This window comes from Octopus bimaculoides, chromosome 5 (genome assembly GCF_001194135.2).
Source record: "Octopus bimaculoides isolate UCB-OBI-ISO-001 chromosome 5, ASM119413v2, whole genome shotgun sequence".
In the NCBI taxonomy this organism is placed as follows: Eukaryota; Metazoa; Mollusca; class Cephalopoda; order Octopoda; family Octopodidae; genus Octopus; species Octopus bimaculoides.
Genome location: NC_068985.1, coordinates 33948505 through 33961089, shown reverse-complemented (window position 1 = coordinate 33961089; position 12585 = coordinate 33948505). Strand labels below are relative to the sequence as shown.

General features: G+C 34.9%; 2 protein-coding genes across 3 annotated transcripts in view; one reads left to right on the top strand and one right to left on the bottom strand.

The window, feature by feature from the left end:
• Positions 1–4283: 4283 nt before the first annotated feature.
• On the bottom strand, positions 4284–7891 carry LOC106869173 (uncharacterized). Its single transcript, XM_014914794.2, has 4 exons — positions 7745–7891; positions 6015–6081; positions 5693–5903; positions 4284–5402 (listed from the first exon to the last, which is right to left on the bottom strand). The coding sequence occupies exons 1-4, from the start codon at positions 7756–7758 to the stop codon at positions 5287–5289; spliced, it is 408 nt and encodes a 135-aa protein (XP_014770280.1). The 5' UTR covers positions 7759–7891; the 3' UTR covers positions 4284–5286.
• An 8-nt stretch (positions 7892–7899) lies between these two features.
• The window catches only part of LOC106869172 (COMM domain-containing protein 9), a 31918-nt gene continuing 27232 nt past the window's right edge, over positions 7900–12585 (top strand). Inside the window, exon 1 of one of the 2 annotated variants that reach the window (XM_014914792.2) lies at positions 7900–8041. In XM_014914792.2, the coding sequence (XP_014770278.1) occupies positions 7994–8041 (48 nt within the window). In that variant the 5' untranslated portion in view covers positions 7900–7993. Of the gene's footprint in view, positions 8042–9947; positions 10106–12585 lie in introns of those variants that run through there. The other variant, XM_014914793.2, reaches the window with a different exon arrangement.

Genomic DNA, 12585 nt, shown 5'->3' with positions numbered 1-12585 from the left:
TTTTAACCCATCCAAATCTTCCACTGTCAGGTCTCTAATCATAAATTCCTTTAAATTTGAAATTCATGTTTTTTGATGATTAGTTTCTTCTTTTAGCATTTCCTTTTCCAGACACTCTCCACTTTCTGCCATCTAGAATGTGTTGTCCATATGTCTCAAATTATTAACTGCCTGTTATACTTAATTCATTCCATCTCACCAAATCCTATTTTTCACTGTACATGTAACAAGAGGAAGTATACAACCTTAACTTTGATTGTAAATTATTCAGTCTCCCCAAATTTAATGCTTGCTGTAATTTCTTTAAGTTTCATATCCATAGCATCTGATGATTTACAAAAATCAAAATATCACTCGGCAGGATAACCTTGTACCTCCTCTACAGCAAGACACCTGTTTGTCTCACTATAACCTTTCATCATCTGATATAAGATCACCTCCTCCCCTCTCAGAGATCTTTTTATCTTGCAAGTGCTTGGTGATGCTGTCACTTAAAAAGCACCCAGTCCACATAGTAAAGTGGTTGGAAGGGCATCCAGCTGTAAAAATCTTGCCAAAACTGACCCCACTTGTGCTTGTGCCACAAAAAGCACTCAGTTCACTCTGCCAAGTGGTTGGCATTAGGAAGAATATGCAACTGTAAAAATCCTGCCAAAACAATCACAGAAGTCTGGTGCTGGCTTCTGCATGTCCAACTCCTGTCAGTCCTACCCATGCCAGCATGGAAGGCGGATGTTAAGCCATGATGATGATGATATTGCAATTGTTATGTTACATACTTTATTTCTATTACCTTATAATATATATATACACACACACATAATACAATAACTCAAAATTTAGAAATTTATTCTTTCTGTACAGGCTGACACCAATTCATCCAGTCTAGCAATACAATAAAAAGAAAATCAAGAATGAACAATTACAAATTTAAGAAGGTCCTGCCACTGAAAATGACTTAAAACCTATAGCATTCAGAGTATTCTAACGAATATAACGCTTATTTGTCCACATTGTTTTTAATTTATCCTGCTTTATCTTGTAGCTTTTGAGATTTCAGTTGTATGACTATATTTTTTTAGAATAAAATTGTAGAGTAGGTGTTGGATCTGATCAGTTTGAACATGAAGAAATATTTTGGCCAGATCAAACCATTAAAGTAGCAAAAATATATTTTAAAAGGGTGATTCTGAATATAAAATATACTTCAATGAAATAAATTGCTTAGTCATATAAGCTCATTAGCATTAAGCAAATCTCTTCCAATACAGGATATCACAGGTAACATTTCCATCTCTTATGCAAGTTAGCTAGAGAATGAGTAAGAGTCTAACTCTGACCAATTCAAATACGCATATTTACATATTCAACCAAAACTGGTTAAGCCGCATTAAACTCCCTACCTTGGTTTCTACAGTTGGATGCCCTTTATGCCGACTGCTCCATAGTGTACTGGACGTCTTTCACGTGTCACTGGCAGATATAACCTTCTCTCATATATGAAATTTATTTATGTGCAATTGCTCTAATTGAACACATTCTTTTCATTAAAATATAGTAATGATCAAACTTTGTTTTGGGGACACTATGTTGTAATTGGATTACGCAGAATTTCAGCACTAGTTCAAAACTGCACCAAATAAGGTTTACAAATGTACTGAGTCAGAAAACGTCCAGATATAACACCCAAGTGCTTTCAATGCACTAAATCAATCCATGTATCCCTTTGCATAGGAAGTGTAATGTATACTCTGTATAATAAAATGTATTAAGAATGAGTTTCTATTGGTCTAGAAAAGGAAGTGTGACAATTGACCACTAGTGATGTTGCTTCTTTTATAAAAAAAAAAGATTGAGAAACTGAATGAGTGACACTACATGACCAAAAGGGAAAAACCAGGTAATGTGACCAACAAAACTGATTTCTAATTACCCACAAGGGGCTAACATAGATAGGACAATACACACATGCAGGGACAATTAACATACGAAATTTTTACAAATGAAGGTGGAATGGCCTCACTCCAGGATGGTTAAGTTATTTCAATCATAATGTAACCAACAAAACTAATTGGCCTTACTGTATATCCCAATTCATTTTAATGTTATATACTAAATTTAAATATTGCAAAAAAACTTGGTTGATATGGGTATAAAACCTCTTGAGCAGTGTATATCTACATCAAATAACTAACTTTATATTCCTCGAGACAAGCTACAAAACATTGGAAAATCACATTGGTAAAATAGCCATGAATAAGAATATTCAATTAAAACATGTTTAATTCATAGTTTAGAAATATGTGTAGCTTATTTACAAATGCAAACAATTCCATGTCAGCAATGTAAACCTGGCAACAAACAATGGGTTTATACACCAGTCATGTCTTCCATATCTGCACATGTTTCATTTGTATGAAATAAAGCAAGAATTTGTAAAGACTTTTTTGCAACAATGAAACAGGACCTCTACCTAATTTTAGAGGCAACTGGTCAATGTTTTATTTCAAGAACCGCCTAATGCAAGTTTTAGACCTTCAATCAGTTGTCAGGTACATTCACTAGGCAGCCACTGGAGTGTAGTCATAGTTCGAAATGACCTTAAAACAACCTCATAATTAAGAATTGGTGCACAGACAGAAGGCTTATTGATATTAGCAATAAGTAGATTAAATGTAAGCAAAGAAGTGAGAATATATATAATCCCTACTGATTCAGGTAAGAGGAAAACTAGAACATAAAAACTGAAGAATAAGATGTATGAAAAACAATAATCCTCTAATGTAAGTCACTGTTCAGGATCTTTACTTTGATCTGCTACATTTGTATCATTAAGTTCTACATCTTCCCAGATAACTATTAACATAACAGGTCTGAAAAGTGATGCAGTACTAATGAGCAAATAGGCCTTTTTTAATAAGTGTATACAACTGTGTGGAACGTAGCACATATAGGTATACTTCCCTATATTGCATGTTATACTTCTGGTCTATATTCTACACTGAATTTACATGTCCAAAAAAATCCCTGTAGTTTGTGTCTTTGAAATGAAATGTCTTCAGAAAATTCCAACCATATTCATTGCATGCAAGTTATTGTACCTGGAGGGACTTTCTTGTTCCCTTACTGGTTTATGAAAATGGGAAGATGGTAACAAACATTGTGCATAAAAAGTACAACCACATTACCTAATATTTTAGTTAAAATGAAAAAAACATACACGTTAATGCTATATATGCAAAAACTAATATAATCTGCTCAAAAAAAAAAAATGTAGCTTGTGTGAATTTATCTGAAAGACAAGGTCTTAAAATAAGTAAATTAACACTGCACCTTATTTCATCACCCACCTTCACTTTTGTTTACCTGTTATTGTAATTTTATCTGAAAAATACACAAGCCTTTCCAGTTTCTGGCCTTGTTACTCTGCTTGGTCTATATAAAGAACAGTTACCTAAAAAATGCACTCAGCACATATAAACAGGTTGGCAAACCAGCAAACTAAGGGTAGTGTTGAGAGGTCCTTTTACCCTGATCATATCGAAAACACCTTGTCCAGTAATGTAAGAAAATGCTCCACCCAATAATTTATCAAGTGGTTGGCATAGGAAGGGCATCTAGCGAAATAACGCATGAGCGCCAGTTCCAAACAAATAATTCAGACCATTAAAGTAGGCACAACATGAATCAAACAAATGCAACCTGCAAAATACCCTTTCATGACTTGAGCAGAAAGTACTATCTGTTGCTGAGGACAGGAACCAATCTGATACATATCTAGTGACCAATAAATCAACGACACACAAAAACAACATAAGGCTCTTGTCAGGTACCCTTGCAGCAATTCCTAGTTGTACCAGATATGATAGTTGACGTACCCACCTTACACGTGGAATTGTACCTAAAGTGTATACTAAGCATACCTCTAGATATTCCTAAAGCTGATAAACCGCTGGTTTCCTGAAGAAAACGCAGCCCCCAAAACACGTACAATTTACCAAGTTGCACATTAAGCATTAACGAATTTAACAGTTTAGTTGACACCAGACTGGCAACAGATGGCTGCCTCTTGAACTTGGCTCTGTACACACATCAGTAAAACTATACTAGCCAGTAAGACTACTTTCATGGGCACACATGACTGCTCCACAAAAATACAAGTGCTTCTACAATTCACGAACCCATGCAGTTTGCTTCAAACCACATAGTAACAAAGCAATTTAGCTGAAAGAAAAAAAGAATTAAAAAAAAAAAGCCACAACAGTAACATGAAGAACAAGACATTTTGTGGTACACATGAAACCATTTATTCACCATCAGGAAGTATGAAGGAGGATTTATTTTTTGCAAGTTCGTTGCCACATACATAAGCCATTCAATCTATTTAAAACTTTGTATACAGTCCTCAGTGGCAAGACCAACAAGGGGCTCTCCTCATACAGAAGGCTGGGAAGGAGGGGGACAAAACATAGAAATCAGGATTCCCATCACTCATGACGTTTTCAATACTATGCTAAAAAAAAGTTAAATTTTTTAAAATCTTTCTTTAAAGTAACCAATAAAGAAAAACATCCCGTCTAAACACTTGCAATTAAAAAATATATGACCCTCAAACCACCGTAAAAGGTTAAGAGAAAATTTAAAAGTAACACCTGTAAAATACAGATGCAAAAGGGGTCAAGTGAATTGGCAATGGGTCACCAACTTTAGATAGCACAACGTGTTGTGCGATTGAAAGTAGTCAAAGGGATACTACCCTATCCCTAGCAAAACCTACAAGGTATTTACTTATAGGTGGATGACAAAAACAAAAGAAAAACAAGTGATGATATTGTATTCTGTAAACAATGAAAAGGTAGCAAAAAGCTATGTTATCTGTGATGAAAGTTATGACGAAAATTTAAAAATTAAGAAAGCACTGGCAGGCAAGTCCCCCCTCCCATTTTTCCATTTGCCGTCTCGTTGGCTGGCAGGCATGGTTGGAGAAGGAGGAATAGGGTAAAAGAAGCCAACTAATAATGCAGTCTACATGGAAAAATATATAGTAAATGTTATTGGTTTCACAACTAGCTACTATACTTAAGTATTGAAAACATCTTGTCAAGACGTTAAGGACAAGGATGGAAGGAAGAAAAAAAAAACAATTAACAACTTATAATTTATTGAGAACTCAAAAAAGATGATAGCAAATGATATGATCATTTATACATCTTAATGAAATGCCAACTAAATTAGCCAGAAATGTGCTAAACAGTACACTCTGTTCATAAGAGATTTTGCCAGAAATCATGACTCTGGTGCTACAGCTTCCTTCTCTTCAGTTTCTGTTTTTGATTTCTTAGATGGGCTGACATCGTCCCTTATGAAGTCATCTGGGGCTCTTTTGCGCGGGCTGATCACATCTGAAGAGGAACAATAAGCTTCAGTCAAATATACCCCTTAAGTAGCGGCGAATGAAAAAAAAAAAAGTAAAATAAAGAACAAAAAAAGTATGGTAGTGATGCGTGCGATATTCTGGCGAGGAGCATGATGCTTAACCGCTCCGTAACGAACCAGGGAACACCCACACCTCTACAGAACCAACTAACATACATACCACACCACTTTCCATGTGTCTCTGCTGAAAATACAAAGAAAAAGAAGACATCCCTCTCCCAAAGCTTTTAAAGCAAAACGTTAATGGCAAACCTACCGTCTTCGTTCTCTTTCTCGTCGTTTTCTTTGTTGTTTGTCTCTTCTTTGTTATCATTACAATCCTCAGCTCCAGATTCAGATTTGTCGTTCGACTCGGAGTCATCCGGCTGCTGTTCAGAACTGTTTACTTTGTCGGAATCATCTTTACCGTCTTTTTTGTCTTTTTTATCTCCAGTCTTGCCATCCTCAGCATTCTTTTCGCTCTCCACCTGAAACAGGTAGCAATAAATATAACAATTCACAAACATCGTAACCCTCCAAAAAATAATAAGGTATATTTCAATAAATGTGAGAAAAATCAACGTAAAACCAAATCTTACTTCAGGCTTTTTATCATCTACTTTCTTGACAACTGGAGTCTCAACTTCAGTCTCCTGGTCATTGGTCCTGAATAAAGTAAAATACTATAAAATAAAATCTATTCTCTATAAAGATCGATGCATCGCTAATACTCAGTTGCTGCTCTTAGCCGTTAGAAAGGAAAATAAAACCCCTTTACCCACCACAGAAATTGTGAAGTATTTAATTCAATTACAAAGTGAGAAATCCGAATAATCTCAGATTCAAAATTAAATTTCACCACAAAGCAAAACAAGCTTTGTTAGAGAAAGAAAACTGATCTACATACAACGGCACCTAGCCGTTTCCTCTAACGAAACAGCAACACACTTGTATGTTTGGCATTCTTTATTATAAACAAAACAAGCGAACAAACGGAACGAGGAAAAGAAATGTGTTAGTTAAGTAGTCAACTATTTCGGCGGCGGAGGCGGGTAAAACCAGAGATAAAAATTTGCCGGTGATAGAAGAGGTGGGGGGGGGAGAACAGAAAGGAAAGAGTCAGTGGAAGTTGGAGGCAAGTGGTAGCGGCGGACAGGACCATTGCTTTGTGCAGATTGGAGAAGCTTTCAGCACCAGTCAATACAAAGTCAACGGTTGACTAAAGCCTCCTTACACAGCCTTCTCCTTATTTCTTTAGCCGAACTTTTTTTTTTCAACACTCCCAGTCCCCTAACCTTATCCACCACCCCCTATCCCAAGCAGATCCCCTCCTCCGCGCTGCTCTAACCCTCTCAATCGATCAGGACAGAGACGGACACCGAGAAACGGTTTGACTTACCTACAAAGCTAAAAGGTGGTCGGGGCTTCAGGGAAACCATAGAAATGACAAAGCCGCATCTATCATTCATATAAAAGCCATGTCGTTAAGTGGAGCCAAAGGAAAAAAAAAGGAACTGGAAATAACCATGGGTGGGGGACAGGTTAACCGGACAAAGACTTGGCTAATATGGCAATCTTAACAGGGGAACATAGAAAGGAAATTAGTTTTCATTAAATATAAAAAGGGGACCGTATATAAAACTATATATTAGCACGCATTAATTTACATTACTATAAAAACCAATGAAATATTAGATATCAACATAAATTCTTCAAAATTAAAAAAAAAAATGACTGAAGATTATCCCAAATTATATTTAAAGTTAATTGTAGGAATTTAGAGAAATTTAGGCGAAATATTTAAATTAAATGACATAAATTTATAGCAGAGTTTTTACTTAGCCTCAGAACAAAAGAACCACCGACAATACTAACAACAAAAGTCAGGTATAAAATATTTAAGTTTTGGAAGACAACCAAGCGGGGAAACATTTTTTATAAACCATTTAAGAATATATAGAAATTTCATTTTTATAAAAGGTAAATTTGCGCTTTTATGTCGTTCATTTTAAGAGAAATACACGGCAACGGCTAAGAAAAAGATATGGAAAATTAGCAAACGGATTTTCATTAATAACTTATGCTTCATGAAAATATAATTTCATTAATAAATCTTTCTTATAGCACAATTCGTTTAGATACTAGTGATTTAGTGAAATAATAAAGATTTATTTTAAATTCTGAGAACAAATTGAGTCGACCATCATGGAAAGAATAAAATTTACAATGGTATTTCAGAAAAATGGATAAAAGTAAAAATTTTACACTAAAAAAACAGAATAGTGTAATAATTTCATTGAAGTTTAGAGGAATGAAAAAAATTTCTTACTTTGTGTCTGGCATATTTGTTGTATTTGAGTGTGATTTCCCTAAGTAAAAATAAGAACGGAAAGCAAAATGCCGGCGAGATACGAGAGAAGCTACTGATCTCACTGAAAGCAGACGATCGACTAGATTTGGCACAGCTTCCCGCCAACCGTAGCTGCCCGTGCCGGCCCCGTTCCTACTCGACGTTCATTGGCTGCTATTTTCCACACGCAGGTGGCGGCACAAACAAGCATCGGTCACGTGCACAACTATGGCGACCACCAATCTACATTTCGAGGACTTGAAAATCTTACTACAGGTTTCCTCGATTATTTTTTTCACTATTTTTTTTTTCTAAATCCATACTAAAGATCCTCCATTTTACATACCTCATATTTTCCTTCGCAGCTATTTTTATAAATTTCCTGTTTGAATACAATGTTTCCCCGATTTTAGTAACTTACTTTCATTCAAACTTTCGGATACGTTTCAGTTTAATTTATATCAATAACATTTCTCAGTAAATTCCTTTCAATAAATATGTAAACAAATAAAATTATTAGTATCTTTTATTAGTTAGTCTTCGTTAACCAAGACAAATTGAAACTTCAATAAATAATTTAATAAAGATTCGGTCTCGCACCTGAATCCAGTATTCAAAGTTAGGTCTACTAATTGTGAGGTAGACTAAATTATTAAATACAAATTTAAAAATCCTCGTTATTATTTTTTAACAGTAGTAGTAGTAACAGTATGAATTTAAAATGTTTGTAACTTTAACAAGTAAAGTAAAAAGTACTGCAAAGAATGTTATTCTTGAATTATCGCATGATTTCGTGACACACCCACTTCTGATAGATAACTAAATGTGTTTCAGTGGGTTTAGATTTAATTCATTCAAAACAACTCGGATTTTGAAAACAAACAATTCTCTTTTTATAACCAATATTCACCTGGATATTGGGGGTAAAATAAATTATCCTTGTTCCGTATGAGTCTTGAGATTCAGTGATATGTTCCAGTAGAAGTTTGATAATTTTCGGATCCTTTTAGTAATAAGCTGAGTCTGATAGATTGACAGATTCAGATTTGCATACCTGTCCAACCCATTAGGAAGATTGAATACCCGTTAGAAAACATGTAGCAGAAAAAAGAAAAAAAATTCCTAACTGTATAAACTTGATAGTGGCTAGTATTAAGATGTTAGTAATTCCAGTTATGAAAAACTAGATGAAAAAACCTAACAACTTAGAAGAGCGGCAGAAACATTCAACTGTAGATCTTGCCAAATCAATAGCTGAAGATGCTTTTATTATTGTTTACTCATAACAGCTTATTGAGAAACGTGTAGCATTTGCGAAAAAATATTAGCATATTCTAATCAAGATATCTTGTATATGTGGTGCAGTTGTGTTGATGTGATTTCTATAAGTATTTTAATCCTCTAATGAAAATAAATATATGATGACTGATCAATTATATATATATATATATATATATATATGTATATATATGTATATATATTGAAGTTCTTTTTCATGAAGTTAAAAAGGCTGTTTTGCAGACTTTTTCAGCATCTAATTTTCATGTGTAATTGTTTATAGTATCAATTCTGTGACATTGTAAAATGGTATTTTCAAGTAATAACACACTTGTTTGCAAATGTTTTCTTCGTTTACTTTCGATCAATCTATCCGCCAAATTTACAGTATAGAAAGAACTGAACAAAATTCTATGCTTATCTAAGATTTATCCTTAATGGTTTTTCATGGACATTAACCAGTAATGTAACAGCATCGCTATACAGCTCCTAAAGAACACCAAAATAACAGTAGGGTCAGTGATTGATCTAAATAGAAACATTTGTGAACCACTGATGTCTGTTGGTAAATAATAGAGAAAGGTAAGACAAGACAAATAGCTTCTCAGAAGAGAGACCAGAAATGTAATGACAAAATGCAGATAGCTATAATGCTTCAGGACAACATGAGAGAAGAAAGTTAGATATGTAGAATGGAGTAAAACTGTTAGTAAGAAACAAAGAATGGACTGTCACTGAAACACTGTGTGATTGATTGAAAGTTGGACAGGGCAGAGATTTCAAGAAAGTCTAAAAGAAGTTTCCTTAAGGTTGGAAACTATTGATCAACATTTTAGAAGCCAGTAAGAATAACCACAGTGAACAAAGAAGTTTTTATCAAGAACTGTATTCTTCTAATCAACAGACGAAGGATGAAAATGTACATGAAATTGCAGATATTCTACAAGTAGCCATGAAAGGAGTTGAAAATGCTATCAGTACCATGAAGAAAGGCAAAGCTCCAGGCACAGATAACATCATCATTAACCTTCTTTGAGATGTCTGAGAATTAATCCTTAAAAAGTAAGCCAACTTTTCTATGACCTGACTGAAACAAGAAAAATACAGAATAAATGAAACAATACCATCACAATCCTGCTTCACAGGAAGTACAATGCAAAAGAGGCTACCAAATTTTAGCCCTATCAGCTTTATAAAATGTATCACTGATAGAATTAAAACTCTTCACAAAAATCAACCATGAGAACACGCAGGCTTCAGTAAAGGCTATTCCTTTCTTGGCTACAAATAGGCCTTTGACTCAGTAGAAATTGAACTAATCATTATAGCCCTCAAACAACAAAAAATTTACAATAATTCTAGTCATTCATATGATTACTCAAATCTGAAGTATTCCAGTTGGAGAAAGAAGTCTAACAAGATGATACAACCTCATCAAGACTCTTTATAGCATGTCTAGCATAAGGTTTTTGCTAGCAAGGTTGTGAATCAAGAAGAATTAGGATTGATGGAAATACTCATATCATTTGAGGTTTTTCCATGATATCCTACTTTTTGTCAGCTTCCTCATGAACTTGAAGAAAATTTAAGTGATGGCAAATGAAAACCTAAAAATAAGTTTTAGTATAAGACCATTGAGCAATCTGCTCAATGGTCTTATACTCAGTAGATGCATTAAAACCACTGGATAATGTCTACTGAGGTCAGTGCAGCTGAGCAATGCTAGCCAAGGATGAAGGGATCACGGTGAAGTGGCAGTCGTTGGGTTGATCTCATACCATCCTTAAAAGCAATATTTCCTTGATTCTAAAAAGAAGAATACATAATGAATATATATTATCAACAGCCACATACAGTTCAGAGACCTAGAATTAGATTAAAAAAGACACTTTATGTGTACCCTATGACCAAATGCAATTAGTTCATGATCAACAGGAGAACAGCATAGTGTGTGCAGAAGCAGGTGAGAATCCCCAGCATTCTCAAAGGTAAAACAAGGTTAAATGGAACTAGGAAGGACAGATTGCAGATAGACCACTGGAAACTAGAAATGATGCCAAGGTCATCAATCGATCTGGTGATGAGATGATCTTAACAAATTCAGACCAAGATGGTAGAAAGAAGCATAAGATGAGAGCATGTGACATCTGGTAAAGGGTTATATAAGTAGAAATTGCTTAGAATAAGATGCCTGACATAGAGAGGTGGGGTCACTAAAATTAGTTGTTGAACCTATTTAATGTGAAAGTTTACATATGTATGCATACATCATCATTTATTTGTATTTTTTCTTTCTCGTTCTGTTTTGTGTGTATGCATAAGGGTTTGTGTATTATACTATTTGTATCTTTTTTTCCTTCATTCTGTCTTTAGTCAGATTATGTAGTGGGTGGAGGGAGTTTATTATTTTACACTTTCTCTTGAGGCTCAGTCTGTCTATTACTATGTGTGTGGCCTCTGTAGCTTGTTTTATGTGTTGATAGTATCTTAACATCTATATTATTAACTGAGCCTCCATGTTGGTAGACCACTGAATGATTGAAAGTGTTGCTGGACAGGGTAAAGATTTCAGGAAAGTCTAAAAGAAGTTTCCTTAAGGTTGGAAACTATTGATCAACATTCTAGAAGCCAGTAAGAATAACTACAGTGAACAAAGAAGTTTTTACCAAGAATGTTGGTAGACCACTGAAGAGCTTTCCTCTTTGAGCTTCCACCAGGTTTCACCTCTCTGCTCACCTGTGCTATGTGCTGTCTCCCCAATGTATGTCGTTATCCTGTTTCAGCACAAGTCCCTGAGTACACCTAATACTATAGACTACATTTCTTATATGTGTGGAAAGAGAGAGAAAGCATGTGGCTTAGTTTTTTGGGGTGTTGCATTCATGATCTCAAGATCAGAGTTTCAATTCCTAGAGTAGTGCATTGTGTTCTTGAACAAAGCACTTCATTTTACACTGCTCTTCTTCACTCAGCTGTAGTTGGATATCTAGTGATGGACTGGCATTCTGTTCAGTGGGAACGTTGGCCAGCCCACCTAGCTAACTAGATAGCATCATACAACAATACAAGAAGACACAATGTGACCAGCAGTGTGTAACAACATCCAATAATCTGGTTGATACAATGATACTCATCTATATATATATATATATATATATATGTCTGTGTATGATCATTTAACAATCTGTTTTCCATATTGACATAGGTTGGTCAGTTTGAAAGAATCTAATGAGTCTAGAGCAGGGGTTTTCAAACTGTGGTCCGCGGACCACAGGGGGTCCGCAAGGACAAGACAGGGGATCCGTGGACAGCAAATACTTTTTATGAGCAATTTGATTTTATATATGTTTTTTAATCGAAATCTTTTAATTGACAATAAACCTATTTGTTAAAAACTGTTAAATAAATAAATGTAAAAATTCAGTATGCAGAAAAGGAGTAGGTAGTAACTCTATAAGATGTACCCAGTGCAAGCTATGGACACATAAGAGGTGCAGCAATATCAAAGGCAGATTAACTACGAAGTTAGTTTTTGTATGTGG